Source organism: Dermacentor variabilis, chromosome 2 (assembly GCF_050947875.1).
Source record: "Dermacentor variabilis isolate Ectoservices chromosome 2, ASM5094787v1, whole genome shotgun sequence".
NCBI classification, from domain to species: Eukaryota; Metazoa; Arthropoda; class Arachnida; order Ixodida; family Ixodidae; genus Dermacentor; species Dermacentor variabilis.
Genome location: NC_134569.1, coordinates 102,417,445 through 102,439,151, shown reverse-complemented (window position 1 = coordinate 102,439,151; position 21,707 = coordinate 102,417,445). Strand labels below are relative to the sequence as shown.

Sequence of the window (21,707 nt, the reverse complement as noted above, 5' to 3'; positions counted from 1 at the left end):
TCAGCATTTACCGCCCGCAATATGTTACTTCTTTGATCACCCTTATTAGTCGGCGTGAGGAATGTAAAATTATTTTTGTACTTTTAATAAGCGCTGTGTTGTAGTAAATTAACGTGAGTAGTATGAAGAGATAAGCAAAAAATGTGTTGTCATATTACAGTGTGCAATGTGTGAATAATATACTTTGCAAGTTTGCCATATTATATGATTAGTGCAACAAAAATAACCTGTTCTTACTCTTAATAACTTGTTGCCTTTCCAATGGCTTTCAATTCCACCCACCCCCCCCAAGGCTCCAAGAACCAGCACTCATCCTCTGCTGCCACCATCCATTGCTCATTCCTTCCCTTGTACGAAATAAATTTGATCTAGAAGCTCGCGCATCTTGAATCTTTTTCCAGTTGCAGATTTGCCGCTACGACGCAGCAGTTAAGTTTGCTGTATGAATCAAAAATAAGCTTTGCATGAAATGTGCGCATGTGAACATTTGAAATGCGTTTAAATCTGCGTGTCTGTACCGCATATATCGAAAACGTGCAGCTGCTGTGGACGGCAGTTAGTGACGAATGACGGTCACGGTTAACGGTCACTGACGTAACTGCAGGCAGGATAGTTCTCTTTGCGACGATCGTTATTCGTCGGGTTTCGGCAGCCGAAATGTGCTCACATAAATGTCCACCACACGTGTGTGAAGCTTTCTTTAAACGCCTTTTAAAACATTTCTTGCCTTCCGGCCTCCGCGAGAAAACTTCATATGCGTGCTGAAAAACATTGCACCGCTTTGTGCTGCAAGGTAATGCACGTTTGCGCGCGAACTTTTGAGCTGTTCGAGCCACGGGCGTAGTCAGGATTTTATTCCGAGGGATCGAGGGAGGTCCTACTCCTATATGTACGTTCGTGCGTGTGTTTGTATATGTGCGTGTGTTTATGTACATACAAACCAGAAATTTCGGGGGTTTTCCACCCCTCCGGCTACGTCAATCGTTCGAGCGAAGCCTGCATTAAAAAGTGCCATCTTGCTCAGCGCTTGCGAACAATTGCCGCATGCAGCTCGCGACCAGCAGACAAAAAAGCAAATGGAACACCGCGCAGCATTTGCCTCCTGCGCGCGCGAGGAGTTGCTGCGTTGCAGAGCTGAAACACAACGGCGGGCCTATGCGCTACTCGGCTCCCTGCGGGAGCATAAACAGGGAGACTCGCGTTATCAGCATGATACAGGGGATATCAGCATGAAACAGGGGACGCGCGTTATCAGCATGATAGCATTTCCTGTCGGCAATGCTATCATGCTGATAACGCGCGTGCCGTTCGTTACTGGAAAGTACCGGGTCCGCAGCGTTATGGAAAGGAAACGCATCAAGGCAGATGACGATTATCGTTGTGTGGCAGAAGGGGCACTCCAAAGGGTGTAAACTGTTCTTAGAGTGTATCCTATATACTGCCCTACGGCTACGCTCTTCGCTGTCGTCTGTTTGGCTGCCGCATGGGTGGGTTTACAACATCATCTGCGTGTCTCACGAAGTCTGTCAATAATGAAAGGACAGCAAAAAAAGAAAAGCTAGAACATTTGAAAATGAGAAGATGAAAATAATTGCGTTTCACCAACTGCGTCATATCGGGGACGCACGCTCAGCGGCCTTGTAAGTGTCCTTTTCTTTTTCTATAATTTCTCTTCTTCTTCGCGAACCTCTTGCTGTTTCATCGGATGTTGCGTGCTATAATTTGTTTACACTGTTTTCTAAAGTTTCTTCATTCTTCTCTCTTTATAATTTGTTTTGGCTGTGTGCTTGATTACTGGCCCGGGATTATCGCGCAGTGGAACGTGCTTCCACAATTTTATCTATTGTCGAAACATAATTTTGTGTACTCCTTGTACATGCACGATATGAACTTTACATGTCGCGTCATTTCATTGCATGACATTAGCGGCGCTTACTTCGCAAATGATTCTTTTTTCGTTTTGTGTACTTTTGCCGTTTGCAATTTGATCTGTTATAATGTGTTGATATTTGTTCTCACTGTTCTTGCTCACCCTTAGCTGGAATTAGGTGCTTTCTTTTTGGCTTGTATACGTTTTGAACTAGCTTGGGTGTGATTTTTATTTTTAGCCTCTACTCCGGCATTGTCGGCGTTGGCGTGACCCCGATGATCCAAAAAGTCAAGTGATCCAATCGAGGCAGTTGATGACGTCAGTTAATTCAAAGTTAATTAACACGATTTCAATTAAGGCAGTCAGCTAAGGCAGGTTTAATTAAGTTAGAGTACATTACGGTACTCGAACTCACACCAGTGGTAGGAGTCGAACCCACGTCCTTTGGTGTAAATCTGAAATTAACTAAAGTACACTCAATTAAGATGGAATTCACTAAGGCATCCGGACTCACGACCTTTGGTGGTAGTCGAGCCCACGACCTTTGGTGTTAATTAGGGCGAAGTCATTAAAGTAGAGTTAATGAATACATTCGAACCCACAGCCTTTGGTGTAAATCTGAAATTAACTACACTCAATTAGGATGGAGTTCACTAAGGCATCCGAACTCAGGACCTTTGGTGGTAGTCGAGCCCACGACCTTTGGTGTTAAGGCGAAGTAATTAAATTAGAGTAAATTAATAAACTCGAACCCACGGCATTTTCTGGGAGTCGGACCCTCGACCTTTGGTGGGAGTACAACCCACGACCATTGGTGTTAATTACGGCGAAGTTAAATTAAAACGACTGAAAGTGCATATAGGCAGCGCGAGCTGGTCGCAATGCTTTCGCATTTTGATAACTAAGGGCCCCTTCAAGTTTAATGTTTCACTTTTAACCACTGCAGCCTTGGCTGCTAATGGGCAGCAGTATTGCATGAATAAACACATTCAGTGTTCACGCTATTCCAGGCTGCGCAATCACTTTGTGTTCTGAGTCGTATCCCCACTCCACAGGCATACTTCCTACGGCTCAGAAAAAAAAAAAAAGACTTCGCGAACGTATACCACTTTAGGCAGCTAAAACCTCTAATCAAACCCGTAACAAATACTGCTCTAATGCGGCACAAGTACGCGGCGGCTGAAAATCATTAAAAAAATAAAAATAAACGATTAAGCGCGCGCGCCTCGCCAACACGCAACCGGACTGCCGCGCGCCGCGCCGTAGAATGAGGACTGCTAGCAGCGCCACCGCCACCGTCATTCGAAAACAGTCTTCGCACCCGTCGGCGGACGGTAGACTAGATTCTAGGACCATAGTTTTGTGTCGACACACGGACACGATCCTGGGGGGACTAGCCGTTAACAGCTTAGCTGTAAAAAAAAAAAAAGGAAAAATACAGTAGTTGCGGCTGCAACACGGCGCTCATCGTCTTCGCCATCAAAAGAAACCTGCCATGAGTAACTACTTAAGAGGAAAAAAAGAAATCAGGAAAGAAACAATTTATGAGAATTCAAAGGGAAGCACATTACCTTTCGAAACGAGATCGGGATTCCTTAGAACACGCACCTGTAAAGCGAGATATAAGAAGGAAGAAGCATTTGCTTGCTGCGGTAAAGCTAGGGAAACTATGGAGCATGTTTTATTAGAATGTTAAGACGTCTACCCAGCGGTCGATTTAGGCACCACTGGCCTCCTTAAAGCCCTTGGGTTCAGAGGGAACAGTGGTAAACATGTCCGCAATAGGCATTAGTGAGGCGATTGGAGGATTGGTGGAAGAAAAGTAGGGAAACGACAAAAGATCGAGACGTGCAAAAGCACATTTCGCACTAGGGGATCAGAAAATTTGGGTGTGGTAGTTCATAGTCTTTTTTTTTAATTGTTTAACCTAGGTAGGACATTAGGCAGTATAATAGCAAGTGATTGGTGGTGCAACCCAACGTTGGTGCAACCCACTGCCCCGTCCCAAAGGTATGGTGTTCCAAAGAGGACGCTCATAACATCCATCCATTCATCCGTCATGCGCCACTAGCGCGCCAAGAGACTGCACAACTGGGCAAGTAGCGACCTCCACCGGGAATTCTTTAAACTGTTGGCGTGGCTCGAAAACTGGGCGCAACCAGTGGTCGCTGGTTATGGTTCGACCATAGGATTTTCGCTGACACTGCCTTGCACGTTGGGCTCGTTAGCTTTGATATAATGCCTCCGACCTTATCTTTGTCTAGGCAAACATGCTGTGTTGCCGGGTGTACCAACAGCTATGCAAACACGGCGAGTTCTGGTGAAACCATTCAGTTTTACCGCTTCCCGATGCGGCCTTTCTACCTTGAACGACGCAATGTTTGGATATCTGCCGTCCGCAAGACCAGGTTTGTACCACGGTAGTGTTGACACTGTGACTGAAATGAATGAAACGGCAACGTCTTCTCTGAGATAAAGAACGCGGAAGGAATAAGTGCAACAAGTCGCTTTGCAAAGCTAGCATTCATGCGACAACTGAACCGAGTTTTATATGAGCGGCGATGTGCGCACAGCGCACTATGGAATTTTCTTCGTATAATCTTGACAGTGTTGTGTTAAATTACCTCGATCGGGGTGGGAGAGGATAGCGCAAGTATGCCGTCACTTTTCAAGGAGCTGCTTGTGTTCACTTTGTCGATGGACTTTTTTTGTTTCCGGGTCTGCTTTCATTTGTTCCGATTTATGAGTTTTCATCAGTGGTGTGGGATGGAGCACTGCACGGGACGGGCTCGGGCTTGTGAACTTCGGCTGGCTTCAGACAGGCCCGGATTAGGCCCGGATATGCCATTTTCAACTGCACAAAACTGTACTATTAAAACTGCAGCCTTATACAATTTTTAGGTCCGTAGTGTCTGTCGGTTTATGTGTCTAAAAGTCGAGGCGGGCGGGCCACGACACGACAGCGATACATAGTACAGATTCGTGTACATTAGCGGCGCTCTTCGGTCACGGAGAAAACGGTACCAGTGATTACCCGCGCCCACTGTGTGCACCGTTCTTTAACGCTATTAACATTATTTACTTTAGCAGACAGCGCAAAAAACGAGACACAGAAAAGGGGCACACGACACGGGTGCTGTGTCCCGTTATTTGCGATGTTTGCTAAGGTATGTGTTTGTACCAACATGCGGCTAGCCACTATTCTGTAGCATTATTTGCCTGCTTAGACTTTTTATCTATCATCATCATCATCATCAGCCTGTTTTGTGTCTACTGCAGGACGAAGGCCCCTCCCTGCGATCTCCAATTACTCCTGTCTTGCACCAACCGATTCCAACTAGCACCTGCGAATTTCCTAATTTCATCGCTCCACCTAGTCTTTTGTCATCGTCGATTGCGTTTTCCTTTTCTCGGTACCCATTCGGTAACCCTAATGGTCCAACGGTTATCTAACCGGTGCATTACATGACCTGCCCAGCTCCATTTTTTCCTCTTGATGTCAATTAGAATATTGTCTATACCCGTTTGCTCTCCGATCCAAACCGCTCTCTTTCTGTCTCTTAACGTTATGCCAAGCATTCTTCGTTCCATCGCTCTATGTGCGGTCCTTAACTTGTTCTCAAGCTTCTTTGTCAGTCTCCAAATCTCTGCCCAATATGTCAGCATCGATAGAATGCATTGATTGTACACCTTTCTTTTCAATGAGCATGGTAAGCTTCCAGTCAGGAGCTGACGATGTCTGCCGTATGTGGTCCAACCCATTTTTATTCTTCTATAAATTTCCTTCTCATGATCAGGGTTACCTGTGATTAATTGACTTAGGTAAGCGTACTCCTTCACAGACTCTAGAGGCTGACTGGCGATCCTGAACTCTTGTTCCTTTGCCCGGCTATTTATCATTATCTTTGTGTTCTGCATATTAATCTTCAACCCCACTCTTACACTCTCTCTGTTAAGGTCCTCAATCATTTGTTGTAACTCGTCTGCATTGTTGCTGAATAGAACAGTGTCATCGGCGAACCGAAGGTTGCTGAGATATTCGCCGTCGATCTTTACTCCTAAGCCTTCCCAGTTTAATAGCTTGAATACTTCTAAGCACACAGTGAATAGCATGGCAGAGATTGTGTCTCCCTGACCCCTTTCAGGTATCTTCCTGCTTTTCTTGTGTAGAATTAAGGTAGTTGTAGAACCTCTGTAGATATTTTCCAAGGTATTTACGTAAGCGTTCTGTACTCCTTGATTACTCAATGCCTCTATGACTGATCTATCTTACGTCATGTGATAACATTGTTGTCTACTAAGTGACTACATTAAGTGACTCAACCCTTGTTTTCACAACCTTCTATACGTTTTTCTAGCGCTACATGGGTTCCCTGCGAATTTATGTCAACAAGCAGATCATATCCCAATCTGACGGGGAAAAGAAGCTCTGTTGCCTAGATTGTACATGAACTGTACTGAAACAAAAATAAGACACGAGTCCAAATTTGCTCATTTTGCAAAACAAGGATGCCTATATTGTCGACTGAAAAATTCACACCATTATAATGAAGCCGAATAAAGGTATAAAACTGGCATTTCCCGGTACAAAAATGTGCTGCTGCATGATTAGTCACACGGCACATCCTCGTGTTTTGCAGGCTTTCTTTAGTACTTGGAAAAAACTTCTATGTAGAATGTATAGAGCAACAGAAAGATGGATCAGGAATGGTTTATGATGGCCTACAATTTTATGATTGACAATTTTGCTCAAATGATGTTTCAGAAGTTAATTAAATTATGATGAGTAATTATGTAATCAGACAAAATATTAAAAAATAGTCTGTCTTCCAAGTGACGGCAAGCAAAATGACCATGGTTCTGTCTAGCTATGTGGCACCCACATACATTAAAATTTTAACACACATTACGTTGGACACCCTGTTTATTGCCACACAACAGAAAATGTACGGCTTTCACATCACACTTTAAATGACCAGCATGGTGACCGACACATGTGCTTTTTTTATCCGCCTCCCTAATATAAGCAGGCGTTGTGTCACTTTCAGTGGCTGTTGTGAGCCTGCTCCCTTTCTATTTTCCTCACTGTCCATTGCATATGAGTGTGTTTGTGCCAAATATTCAAATAATAATCTGTGTGTGTACGGCTAGCTAGGAAATTAAATCGAATGTTCATTTTTCTAATGGTTAGAGTAGCCAGCAAGAGGGGACACTGGGCAAGAAACTGCTTTGACGTGCCTTGAAGACCGCCCGGCACACATTGATTACCCGACAGTATCTTCACTAATACAGAGAACTCGACCTAGCTTCGTATAAGCTCGAGGGCTAGTGGGTCGAACAGAACTGGGCCAGGCAAAGCCAGCCCAGGCCTGCATCTTTCAGGTCCAGGCCAGGTACGAGCCAGGTTTGAAATCGCCAGGCCAAGCTCGAGCATCCCAACGCATGGCACTTTTGGGCTCCGGCTGGGCCTGGCCCTGAAAAGCCAACCTATGCAGTGCTCTAGGCTGAGGTCTGATATGGGCTTTGCATCTAGCCTCTGACAACTGAAAGAATTAGGATGTTGAGTATTTTTATTCATTTTTCAGTTTTCTGGGCAATGTATGAGACACCCTCTCATTCAAAAACTTGTCGAGAACAATGCGTTGTGCTGCAGTACTAATTTCACCTCTGGTGTTGCATGGCAGAGCATTTTATTGCATCTTAAATACCCACTCTTCTTGTACCCTAAATATGCCTTGCATTCCCTAGTAGAACCGAATATATACTTTTTATTTGAAATAATGAATTTATTCCCATGCACACTTTACATTTGGTTGTAATCTTTTGAGAAATGCCTTCTTTCACAAATTTGAGCCATGTAAATGTTATTGCGATTTCTTTTCCAGGGGTGATGACTGGGAGCCAAATCATAACTCACGTATTTGCAGTCGCCATTTTGTTGGAGATAGAAAGTCGGACAACCCCAGAAACCCGAACTACAATCCATCAGTCTTTCCACAGCCACAGAAACAAAGGTACAGGGGACATGCAAATGATTTTGAAGTCCTTCATATGCACATCCGAGCAGATCCGTTACTGTTGCAATCACTGTTGTTGCATCTACCACTTTTTCCACTTCAATATCGCGTTGATAAAAAAAAAATCTGTACAGAGGATTGCTTTTTTTAAACACTTTAAATTATGTTTTGGAAACAAACCAGTTGAACCTATTTTGCTTCTTTGATTTAATAGACAAACAACCATTTGCTCCACCTTGCATCCCACTGCAGGTCTCCCTGCCACAAGCCAACACTTGTTTCACAGCCACAATTGCAAAGGAAAAGGACATGGGCACCTGCATCCCAAGGACGCCGTAGGCCGTATGTACTCCCAAACAGATTACTAGCTCTCTGTGCACCACCTGCTATCATGGCATAATGCATAAGTACTCGGTTTTCTTCTATTTAGAATGTTTTGTGTATGTGTGTATTTGGTTTGTATTACTTGCTCATTTTTCAAGCATTGCCATGCTTTGGTACCCTGCCTTATAAAGGCATTAAACTTTTTGTTACCAGAAAGAACGTGGAACTTATGTGCTCATAGTTTAACAAGATCACCACAAGAGACCCTTAGTATATATAAAATAATTCCTATCACATATGTAACTCTTTATTATGTGTCTATTCTTGCTAATAACTCATTATAAATGCCTAGCAAGTTTAATACTGACAACTGTTTGTGTGGTCAAATGGCAAAGTTCTCTACTACAGTTTCTGTCACACCCTGTAACAATGGGCAATAACAATGCCACTTCAATAGCAAGCAAGACTTTCTCAACTGCTGCACATGACAAAAATAACATTCTTGAGGGGTACTAGGAATAGCATAACACAGTTGTTAATAGGCAAAATGATAAATGCAGGCCGTTGCTCGATAGCATATTAACGCATGTAGGCCCTAGTCCCACTGCTTTCCTGATACTCATGTACTCGTCCACAGTCACATTGGCGAGACTAGAAACTATATGTTACCATGTAACTTAAGGTCACCTCATTCTCAGCTTCACCCCTTGCCATAGGGCAAAAAGAAACCAAAACTTGTGCACCCTGCCACCGGAATTCAGCTCCCAGTTGCAGCAGTGTGCAATTGGTAGCTAGATGTACTGATGACTGCCCTATTCTTTAGCTTTAATGCCTGATATTTTCTGCAGGGTTCTTGTGCCCCGCGTAGAGTCTGAGAATGGTGGCATCGGTGCACGTATTTTCGAGGCCACAGCAAGCCTCAAAAATACATGCAGTGCCATCCTGTAGCAGATGAGGATGACACTGTGCATTGCAAAAAAAGGTTGTTCTTGAGAAAAAAGTGGCGACCACTGTGGGGGGCCTGCCGCAGTCACAGTAAACGAGTTCAGATTTGGAGGAATCACTGAAGTCTGCCACTTTCTTTTTTGGTTGTTGTAGTTATTGTTTAACATCGAGCAGTTTTTGTTTATTAACTGTGGTAGGAGAGCAGTTTAACATTTCCCGGCAGATTACTCAGAGGCAGACATTAATTGCACAACAAATTGGTGAAGTACAAATCACTTACATCATAATGAAGTTCTACTAATAATTTCCTTAGTTATTCACTTTAGGGCAAACGTTGCAATTGCAGATATGGTCATTGACAGTAAAGAACTCGTACCCGTTTAGCAGGAATGAGATTAGCACCAGTTTAAAACTTCCCTTACTGAAAATTTGCTACTGAACACACTGGCATTCCAGTTAGTTCTGTCCTGCAGTGCAGAGGGTAGACTTTTGAACTGACGTTAACCGCTATGAAATGCCAATGCATTTCATGGCATATTCTTTAGATGTCTTAACTACAGTGCTAATATCAGAATTTTTATCAAAAAGGTATGACAGATAGTTATACTTGCTGGCAACTTTCTGTGGCCATAAAGGGGAGCTACAGAAGCAAAGCACGTGCTAGTGAGGGTGTTTGTTAAGTGCCTCATTCTCATCCGCATAGCAAAGCCTTGAATTAAGCTGGTTGTGCATTACAATTCATCCTACAAGCAATGTTCATTTGTCCAAGTAATCCACCTGTAGAAGTGTAAATACACTGCTGAATGCAGGGAATGTTTTCAATTTTAGATATAAAGAACAAATGCACCCAGTATAAAAATAGCAGCTCCTATACCCCAGGTAATCCAGGCACCTTTGTTCACTTGCAATACAAAACACCCTTGTACTTGGATTTAGGTGCACGTTAAAGAATGCCAGGTGGTCCGAATTTCCAGACTCCCCCACTATGGCGTGCCTCATAATCATGTTGTATTGACACATACGAAAAAGGGGTTTCGACCGAATCAAACGCTTTTTTTTATTACGAAAAAGCGTTTGATTCGGTCAAAACCTCAGCAGTCATGGAGGCACTATGGAATCAGGGTGTAGACGAGCCATATGTAAAAATACTGAAAGATATCTGTAGCGGCTCCACAGGCACCGTAGTCCTCCATAAAGAAAGCAACAAAATCCCAATAAAGAAAGGCGTCAGGCAGGGAGATACGATCTCTCCAATGCTATTCACAGCGTGTTTGCAGGAGGTATTCAGAGACTTGGAGTGGGAAGAATTGGGGATAAGAGTTCATGGAGAATACCTTAGTAACTTGAGATTCGCTGATGATATTGCTTTGCTTAGTAACTCAGGGGACCAATTGCAATGTATGCTCACTGACCTGGAGAGGCAAAGCAGAAGGGTGGGTCTAAAAATTAATCTGCAGAAAACTAAAGCAATATTTAACAGTCTCGAAAAAGAATGGCAGTTTACGATAGGTAGCGAGGCACAGGAAGTGGTAAGGGAATACATCTACTTAGGGCAGGTAGTGACCACGGATCCGGATCATGAGACTGAAATTATCAGAAGAATAAGAATGGGCTGGGGTGCGTTTGGCAGGCAATCTCAAATCATGAACAGCAGGTTGCCATTATCTCTCAAAAGAAAAGTGTATAACAGCTGTGTCTTACCAGTACTCACGTACGGGGCAGAAACCTGGAGGTTTACGAAAAGAGTTCTACTCAAATTGAGGACGACGCAACGAGCTATGGAAAGAAGAACAATGGGTGTAACGTTAAGGGATAAGAAAATAGCAGATTGGGTGAGGGAACAAACGCGAGTTAATGACATCTTAGTTGAAATCAAGAAAAAGAAATGGGCACGGGCAAGACATGTAATGAGGAGAGAAGATAACCGATGGTCATTAAGGGTTACGGACTGGATTCCAAGGGAATGGAAGCGTAGCAGGGGGCGGCAGAAAGTTAGGTGGTTGGATGAGATTAAGAAGTTTGCAGGGACAACATGGCCACAATTAGTACATGACCGGGTAGTTGGAGAAGTATGAGAGAGGCCTTTGCCGTGCAGTGGGCGTAACCAGGCTGATGATGATGATGATGATGATTGACACATAAAACCGATAATTTTATTTTATTTTCTGCCTTGGATCGATTCGGTATTGCACTACCTTCGGGATCGGCCCTGTATGGGGAGTGCTTAATGCCTGCTTCACCTCCCGGTATTCCACCCGGTATTGAATTATCTTCGGGATCGGCCCACGTATGAAAAATTGTTGGTCTACGCGCTGACGCGATCCGCTAGGTTCTAGCCATAGACAGCTTTGCTGTAAAAAGGCTATATGCCCCATATCCACCATGTCTAATAATTTGCTATCATGCAAGGTCTTCTGTGAATTCCACATTTTTATATCAGATTATTGGATATTCAGGATACAGGGCATATGGGCTTTTTTTCAAGATCATATTAAAAAATGACCGTTCAACTAGTGCAGCCAAATTGCAAAATATCAAGTTGTGACCAGAGGAGTGAAAGCCTTGCATGCAACTGGTTGATCAGAGCACAGATATTTTACTGGTTTATACCTATATCAGGACTGAATTTCGACTTATGTTTAAGAGAGAGGAACTTTAATAGCAGAAAGGTGGAGAGGTTGGCCTCAGTGAAGTGCCTCTGGCCTGCTACTCCACACTGAAGAAGGGGATGGGGAGAGCAACAGAAATAGGATGAAGAGAGGATGGCATGATGAAGTTGATGATAAGAGCTGCAGAGTAAACTGTTCCTGTGCATCTTGTATATGCACACTTCACAGTATACACATCTTCACAGGCAGAGGTGAAAGTTACTTCAGTGTAGCCAGGAGACTGCCTACATTTATTTATCTAAAATTTGTATTAGAAGGCGCTTTTGATACTGAAACTGAAATAAATGCAACCATACCGCTCACTGGAAGTGGCACATGACCTGGAACACATGGCTGCTCAACATGACCTCCAAGTTTAAGCAGGGCGCATGGCAGGCTAAAAAATTTTGGAGGCAAGTACAAGGATCTACGTCTTATTCTCTGACCACCAGATGCACCCGCCATCTGCTTAGTTGTGTAAAGGCTTATAATAAGAAAATCAGGCATTTACCAACCCTGGCAACCATCTATGGCAAGATTGCTTCAGGGGTATATGCAACTCATCTGTAAAGAATTCAAAGTGAAATTTGTTGCAGTCGGCTTTAAGTGCGAAGTGGGCTCCTAATTTGTAGGCTGGATACTTGAAGCCCAAAGTAAATATAAATCTGAGTTTCTTTATAGTGTCCAGAGTAAAACTCTACTGGAAAGTTGTATATGTGGCAAATGTAGCATTTTACCAGTCAGCAGCACAGCTAAAACATTTTATCACTGCCTTAAACCTTTTTATCTCACTCGACAAAGCACCTTCGGTTGTCGACTTGATCGCCTTCTGCGCTAGCAAAGATGCCCAAAAGTCTCAAAATTTAGTAGTGGCTTCACGAAATAACTGTCGCAGTAGGCTTTGCTGCAATCAAGCTACTGATTTACACTGCCATGCTTTACTGGCAGCAGCTTCTATCTAGCTGGATAGCTGGCAGCTAGTGGTTTTCACCCGCTATCAGCAGGTTTGCCTGCGTGCTTACACAGCACGCATACAAAAAGAAGCTTGCATGCTAGTGTAAAGCTTCCGACTGGATTCGCACAGCACGACTATGGACTATATATTGTAATCATTCTTTCTGTCGTTTGGCACGCTTAATGATCACTTTGTAGTAGTAGGTGGTGCACAGGTCATCTAAAGTATGTGCCCAAGGTGTGACTTCGAAGAGTGCGTTGCTTGGTACAGTATACTTGACTTAGTGTTGCCATGAGTAAGTTGCTTTCTGAGTAGATATCATTCTGAATGGCAAAACACAAAGAAAACTGTTATTACAGTCGTATCTCAATAATTCGAACTCGAAAGGGCCCGAAAATGTTCTAATTAAAGGAAGCTAATTAAATGGAAAACTTACCTGCAGTGACACATGTAAACTGAGCTAACACATGAGTGGGAAGTTCCAGAAGGTTTATTCAGACTTATTTACTTCCGACTTCCGATTTTTCTGACTCCATAGGGGCCGCGAAGCGTCCAAGAAATCGCGCGGTCAGAAAAAAAAAATGAATGCGTGCGTTTTACTGCCCCCAAGGACTGAAATCGCCACAGTGACGTCTGAAATAGCTCTAAAGGCCTCGCAGTACACTTATTAGGCATATCGGTGCTCGTACTGTGATAGGAGACGGCGGGTGCACGCGTGTATGATTAAAGGAAGCATACCATGTCCCGTAATGATTGCCCCCCTTCTAACTTTTGGTATGCTTCACCGCATAACATTTCTGTACTGGGGCGACGCTGACTTTCAAAAACCAGCATTATGCAATGCGCCATACTTTCCGTGCTCCGAAACCATTGGCGCGGATACAAAGATGGAATTGCTAACATCGGCTAATTGTTTTAAAAACACGGCACTGGACAGCAGGAAGCTTGGCAACGAATGTCGAAGTAGCTAGGCCTAGCGTTGCCACTGTGTGGCTATGGCTTCCACCGGATCTGCTGGTCGGAGGCGCCCTCGCGTGATTTGGCGCACTGCTGAGAGCATTGTCGGAGCGCAGCACGTTCTAATTAACAGTCGCAAGTGCGTGCGCGTTCGAATTACCGGGCGCTTTCGCCCATTGGAATAGACGGGACGGGACCACAGTGTAAGTGCGAATAACCGAAAGTTCGAATTAAGCGTGTTTGAATTTACGAGATTCGACTGTAGATTGTTCCTACCGCTGGTGTTGGCTGCAAAATTTCCTCCTTTCTTCAGGATTGTCCATTTTTTGTACATGGTGAGAAAAACTGCTGAAAAACCGGTTGCCATCTCTCTTTTTTTTTTCTTTAGTCTTAAAAGGGTGGAGACATCAAAATTTTCGTTCATGCGTTTGTTGATTCAAACGTTGCGTCATGCTTCAGGGAGCACGATACACACAGCGGGATTCATATATATCCGATAAATAATTTAATAATAGCATTATTATACCGAGCGATTTCGGTTTCGGTTTCTGGGCTCCGGGGGGATGCTATGACGTCACAGAGGAGGAAACGCAACATGGCTTGGTCACGTGGCCCACAAGAAATAGTGACGTAAAACTATGCTGCGTCGTCTGCTCGCGCATACGCGTGCTCTGCCAGCAGAGGTCAACCACTGGCGATTCGAAGTGCATGTCGCGATTATTATAATTATTGCGAAGAGCGACAACAACGGTAAGAAAATATTGCGGCTTGTGAGAGTCGGTGATTCATTCCGAAGCGCCGTAAGCTTTAGCTTTGAAGTGAACCGGAAAAGGCCTAGCGACGATATCGGCGGCGCCGAACGATCAGAGGTGGTGAAGCTGCCGTCGATGCGAGAGCGACCACTCCTCGGTCGCTGATTGGCCGCTTCGCCGTACGGCTGCCGCACAAATGGGTCCCGGGCCCGTCCTCTCTACGGAAAGGAAATCTCGCCGTTCGCGAGCAAAACCGCTGTCGCACGGGGGCCCACGAACGGCAAACGGCGTGCGGCGAGTTTCCGTGCCGGTGACGTGGACGGGCCGGTAACGTGGAAAGGCCAAGCGAAGGAGAGTCCGCTCCGAGCTGCCGAACTACGCGACTATGCGAGGAGAGAAGCAGACAACACGAACGCCGCATATCCTGGTCCCTTTCGGAGTCGGCCGGCTAGTGTTACACTCAAACGCGTAAAGGCCCGTCCGCAGGGCAACTCGCCGCACGCAGTTTGCCGTTCGCGGGCCGGCGTGCGGCGTTCGTGTTGTCCACTTCTCTCCTCTTGTGTCCGTGTCTGCACGCCTTACCCCTTCTTTGCATTACGAAAGGTTTTCTATATGCCTGTAGCACGCTCGTAGTGGAGGCTATGCTCGGTTGCTCGGCTCAGCAGGCCCCGTAATCGGCATTTCATCGCTACTCATCATACGTCACGTTTTTGTGCTGGTGTGCTATGACGTCAATATTTTCGTTCCTCCTCTGTGACGTAGTAACTGCCGCGCTAGCGATGGGTCTCGACTACGAGAAGGAGTTTTTATTGACTCTTTGGAGCTCAATTAAAATTATTTTGAAATGTTTGCAGCGTTCAATACCTCGTTCTGGGTGTCCTTGCATACGGAAGCAGCCTACAACATGCTTTTTATAGCCTCAAAATTTGGTGTCTCAACCCCTTTAATTTTCATTGCGAAAGCCAGGGAACTTACGAAAAGTTGGGCAGACACCCTGAGTTATAAATATTAAGCAATTTATGGATATTATTAAAAATTACTCCAGAAATAATGCCTATACCATTCTATCATTTTTGTTATTATTAAGTATTGGCAGAGAGGGAAATGAACCTTATTTTCTTTCTTTTCTAAGAAAGCAATAAGTGCTCTGGAAATACCCATAATTTTAACAAGCTATGGCCAAATACCTGTGATGTCCGGTTCTCACCAGTTTCCAAGTTTCTTAACTGACTAATATTCATCACCATTTTGCACATAAAACTGGAAAGTTGGTGACAGAAGCATGAATTGTAATTGAGACTGCTATCATTCACAGCATTCTAACACACACAAAATTGCGAAATTATATGCTAGACCACTCAAGCATGTGTCTGTGTGCAAGCTCATTATTGTAAAGCATTCATAATGCTCAAATAGAAAAAGAGTACTGCACGACATTTGAACATTCATGTGTATAGGTTAGTTTCACTGTGTGGTTGATGTTATGCTTAGCAAAACACCTTATTGTGGCGCAGCATTTGTGTAACATGTACCACTGCGTTGGCCTCACCTTTTCTTACACTAACATCAGGTTGAAGAAAAGGAAGGCTTGTGCCTTTGAGCTGCAGTCTACCAGCGCAAATCACTACGAAGATTACAACCAGGTACCAGCTTCGCTATTTTACTACTAATTATGTTGCAGTGCTCTCATTTATTCACTCAAGTTCCACTAAATGTCTTTAAACTATGGTATTATGTAGAGCGGGGTCACTACAGAAATGCCAAAACCAACGCTGAAAGTCAAGCAAAAGAAATGTTAATATAGAAGCATCGATAAATAACAAAACAACGCAGTCAGACTTTGTTATAAGGAAGACGCGTTCAATACTAAAATACCTTTATTATATCCAATATTTGTTGCAAGCATGCATTCTTTACCTGCTGGGGGGATATTGGCAAAAAGCATCTTATATTTACTTCATTATATTAGATAACTTGTTATATTGGTGTTTGCTTTGTGAAGGTTTGACATAAACACAGGGTATAGTAATGAGAGGGAAATAGATATTGTTACGGGGATGTTGGGGTATAGACCGACTGTATTTACAATTTATACACAAGCAGAGTCAATGTAGTTAAGTGGCTGACCAGCACCAACATGCACAAGAACAACAGACGGAGCCCAAGGGCTCTGATGGTTCGATGACCCCTTTGCAGAACATTTTGTCCACTTCTGATTGGTTGACTCTACGTTCAGCATGTGATACATGATAGGGACGCCAACAAATAGGATTCGTGTCTCCAGTGTTTATACGGTGATGAACAACAAATGTTTGGCCTAAAGGCCTGTCGCCGAAATCAAAGATGTCACTGTACGATTCGAGCAGGAGACGTGTGTCTATGTTCTGTGTAGATGTGAGGTCAGGTGCAATCGTTTTCGCTAAGTCATCCGTTAAGGAACCAGAGCTGTGAGCTGCAATTTAGCGCTAATAAACCACTCTCGGCATTCATACTCTCAATGTCAAATTCGGAAGTACTAGAAATGGTGGTGAAGAACATGCAGGCCGGAAGCACTTGAGGGCACAGGGTAAAATTCGGAAGTGGTAGAACGACATCGTTATTAGTAACCGTGACCAGCATATGCAGAACAGCAATGTTCCGGTTCAAAAGCATGTCGACGATAAGGCGAAGCACATATTCACTGTCAGGAACCTGTGGCTCCGCAGTCAAAGTGGCGTAAGTGGCTGCCTCGGGTGACAGACGCAAATCGTGAAGCGAGCATGAGTGTAATGGGGCGGTGCTCGCAGCATCGGCGAGTTGAGGCAGTTACAAATGAAGAACACCGGTTGTGCAGTCGAGGAGAGCAAAATGATTGTATAAAAATTCCAATCCAAGGATAACGCAATGAAGCCAGTTGTCGATCACAGCGAAGAGAACAGAAGTAGGGTGGTTGGCTGTAATTAAATGTGCAGTACGCATTCCAAGAACAACCAGCAGGCCACCATTGACCACACAAACCACTCGGACAGGAGTGAGGACTTTCCTTAAACGTCTGCATAGGCTAGCACTCATCACAGATATGTGCGCTCCAGTGTCGACGAGTGCTTGGACAGATACGCCGTCTATTTTAATGGCAATTACACTTCTCTTTGTGGTCACAGACAGAGGATTTGCTGCAGTAGTAGGCAATGCAGCACCACCTTCGACGGCTGCATTTCGTAGTTTTCCCAAAGGGTGGGACCAAAAGCCACGGGACAAAAGGCGACATGGCTGCGGCGAACGGGAAGATGGGCGGCATGTTTGCAGTGGAATGAGACTGGTGTGTGCGCAGCAATGGTGAGCGACTGTACCACGTGTTCCTGTCAGAGTTGTTGGCGCTGTTAAACTCGGCGGTGGACGAAAGATTGCGGGCATTTCCATCAAAACAGCTCAGGTTGGTCAGCGTGTGAGGTGTTGAGGACCACAAGTTGCGACAGTATCGGCCAACATGACCAATGTGGCAACAGGCGAAACATACACGCTGGTCATCCGCAGTTCTCCACTCAGTCGTATTGCGATAATGCGGAGAGGAGCGACAGGGTGGCTTGAAAATAGTAGAAGGGCACTCGTTGGCTCTGGAGTTGATGACAGCAAAGACAGAATGTGGACCAATGTTTTCAGGTTCCTGGTGAATGATGGCTTGTATTAGGGGAACTAAAATAGAGGTAGCATCAGGGCTACACAAACAGAAAACTGCAGGCATCATTGCATCCAGTACACGTCAAACGATTCGCACCACGTCCTCTGATGGCGACACATGCTGCTGCGCGGGTTGAACTTCACACGTCAACATTGCAGCAGTAATGGTAAGTCTGGCGAATGGTTGCAGGACGTGTCTGCTTTTGGCCTGCTCGAATTTTCAGCACTCTTTGATGATAGCATGAACTGTAGAGCAGCTTTTGCACATGAGCAGATTAAAGGCATCAGCAATGCCCTTCAGCACGTGCCCGACCTGGTCATGTCGTGATGGCTTTACAACAAAGTGCCAGCACATCTTGGATGTGCGAGACATAGGACTCCATGGGGGATTGGGCACGGGAGGCCAGTTCCTGCTTTGCAGCAATATTATAGCCAGCTGGTTTGCCAAACAACTCTGTCGACTTCTTTTTGCATTGGTCTCAGCTGGTTAGCTCCTCTTCGTGGTTTTCGTACACCTTTGCCGTGCTTCGTAGGTAGAACAACAGGTTAGCTAGCATAAGCATAGAGTCCCATCTGATGATTCCACTCATGTGTTCGTACATAGCCACCCACTCCTCAACGTCGGCACCATCGGTCTCGTAGAAAGTTCCAGGATCCTCAGGTTGCACAACTACAACTGAAGGAGACAGCAACGTAGCTGGCGATGGTGACGTTGGAGGCAGCAACGATGTTCATTCCGCGTGCTCACTGTCATTCATGGTGGGGACAGTTATGGTGGGCCACTGCGGAGCCGCCTTTCCAGCTGTGGTACCCACCAATATGTTACGGGGATGTTGGGAGAATACACAAACTGTATTTACAATTTATACACAAGCAGAGTCAATGTAGCTAAGATGGCTGACCACGAACAACACGCAGCAGCCAGAGTCTCACGATCTTCCTTTCTCCCCTTTTATCCTTCCGTAACAATATTATAGAAATAGTATATAATAGCATATTGTAGCCGGCTAAAGATTAAAAAAAGCAGGCAAGGGCAAAATAAGCCAATGATAGTAGTTGTGTTGAATGATCAACAAAAATGAGTGATAGCAATAAGCGATAGCAAAGTGTGTGGGTAAAAAAATTTGTACATGAGACAACAAGGAACCCTTGCAAGCTGTGTGCAGAGGAAAAGATGTGAGCATAACAAAGAAGAGGCAAAACATCATCAAAATTAGCTTGCACTAAACATAGAAAAGAATGTGCCGAATAAATAAATGAATGGAGCTTACATGGAGATTTTAAGTGAATCAGGACTTGCAATTTAGTAATGTCGGTCTGGGTGGCAGTTTGGGGTTTTAGATGTTTTCACTTGTTTCCTTTATTTCTTGCATTTTGGAATCCTGATTTGACCAAAAGCTTCTACTTTTTTACTCCTGCAGCCAACTGCTAGTCCAGGTTCTCCTACAATTGAATTTGATGGCAAAAATCAAGTGGAAACATGTGAGGTATGTAAATGCTTTTATCATTGATCATAGCTCAGAAAATAAAACTTGCATGTCACAATTGTTTACTTGTGTTTCAGATGGGAACAATGACATCACTTGAAGTTCGTGAGGTACACATATGGATGTTTAACTCGTTAACATCTAGTTGCAATGAAACATTGGTGCGCACTTTCAAGATCATTTATTTAATGGATTTCAGGTTGGCACCATGATGCCATTGAAAGATTTGGATGTACCTCGTAGAGTGAAAACACGGCATGTATGTAAATTCCTGCACTACTTGGTGTTGTTTGTGCGTGGCCTGATTGAACAATGCTGTGACCTGTCATGGTTAATTGTTCTTGTTTCAGATTGGCACAGTGACATATTTGCAGCCTGGAGAGCTCCCTTGCCGGCCTTTTGCATTCTTCTGTGTCTCGGATGGTAGAAATGCATCCACACAGACTTGGTGCAAATACATTTCAGTGCAGTCTGCACAGACTCATACAGCTTATGCTGCAGCACCGCCACCGCCACCACGTTGTCGCTCACGGATGGCAGTTAGTAATGCAGTGGTAGGAACAGACCAAAAATCATTGTGCTTTGCCGGAGCACAGTCAACGGCATCACATGGTTGCTCACTGATGGCAGTCAGTAATGCAACAGTGGGGCCAGACCACAAGTCAGTGGGTCTCCCTGGAGCACAGTCAGCAGCAGCAGCATCTCGTGGTCGCCCGCTGGTAACATTTAATAATGCAGCGGTGGGACCAGATCTCAAATCAGTATGCTTCGTTGGAGCGCAGTCTATGCACCAAGATGACAAATCTATGCAATGCCTCTGTGCAGTGACTGCAAACATGTTCGCACTTCTGATGAGCATCATTCCCAATACAAGAACCCTCCATGACATCTCCAAAGCTGACCGTCTCACCCTTTTTCTAATGAAGCTGAAAACTGGACTCTCGTACGGTTCATTGGCAGCACTGTTTGGTATCCACCACACAACAGTAGCAAGGTGTTTTCTCAGTGTTCTGAATGCTCTGTTTGACAAAACACGTTCGTGGATAAAGTGGCAACATAGCGCTGATGTGCTCTCCAAGGCGCCAGAGTACTTCAAGTTGCACTATCCAAACTGCAACATCATCATTGACTGCACAGAGGCTCGGGTGGCACAGCCTGCACCGGTGGAGATACAAGACTTTTACACCTGTTCTAAAGGAATATTTTCAGCCAAGTTTTTATTTGGAGTTGCCCCAAATGGAGCCTTGACATTTGTGAGAAGTGCGGGTGACAGAGGTAGCTTATTAGATGAGTTCACAGCTGTTGCCTCCCCACTGGATCCCATAGATGTTCTCCCTCACAGACCGTCTGCTAAATCTGCTAGCTTATCACAGCCAAATGAAATTCTGGTCAAGCCTCCACCTTCAAATGGAGAATGCTCAAACTCTGACAGAGCTGATGCAGTCTATTCAGTGTACAGTGTACGTATGCACGTGGACCGAATGATTCACAGGCTCAAGTTTTTTAACATTCTGAATCTGCCACTTTCATCTGATCTTCAAGATAAAATTGACCGAATTGTTCATGTCATTTGCATTCTGGCAAACCTACAGGGCAGCATTTTAAAAAAGCAGTGATCATGTCGCCTAAACTTAGTATTTTCTTATAATAAATAAATCAAGACCATTCAACTGTGACCAGTTAAAGCTTTCATATTTCACATGTTGCTCTGATATGATGCACAGCACTGAGACACAATAATTATACAGCAGCTTCCTGTGCCTTGTGTCTCTCAGTTCTGTGCATCATATGAGAACAACATGTGAAATATGAAAGCTTTAACTTGTCACAGTTCAATGATCTCGATTTATTTATTCTCACCTCTGTTTAATGTGACATTGTACAATAAAATTGCAGTGCTCGTCTACAGTGTAATATCTATAGCCATCCTTGAATGCTTAATTGTTCCATGATAAATTTTACCAAAAGGAGTGATACGCAAGAATTTCTTGCAGAAAAGTTACCAAGCACAAAACATAAAATAAATGCTCATGCACTAATGTTACTGAGTATGACGAATGTGACAGCTGCAGAAGTACTTGCTATCAAGAAACAT

At 44.3% G+C, this 21,707-nt stretch overlaps 1 protein-coding gene across 1 annotated transcript; it reads left to right on the top strand.

The window, feature by feature from the left end:
* Positions 1–3,988: 3,988 nt before the first annotated feature.
* LOC142572429 (uncharacterized) lies at positions 3,989–21,518 on the top strand. Its single transcript, XM_075681531.1, has 8 exons — positions 3,989–4,278; positions 7,756–7,884; positions 8,140–8,229; positions 16,039–16,111; positions 19,547–19,612; positions 19,690–19,722; positions 19,812–19,871; positions 19,963–21,518. Exons 1-8 carry the CDS (start codon positions 4,109–4,111, stop codon positions 21,226–21,228), a joined length of 1,887 nt encoding a protein of 628 aa, XP_075537646.1. The 5' UTR covers positions 3,989–4,108; the 3' UTR covers positions 21,229–21,518.
* The last annotated feature ends 189 nt before the right edge of the window (positions 21,519–21,707 follow it).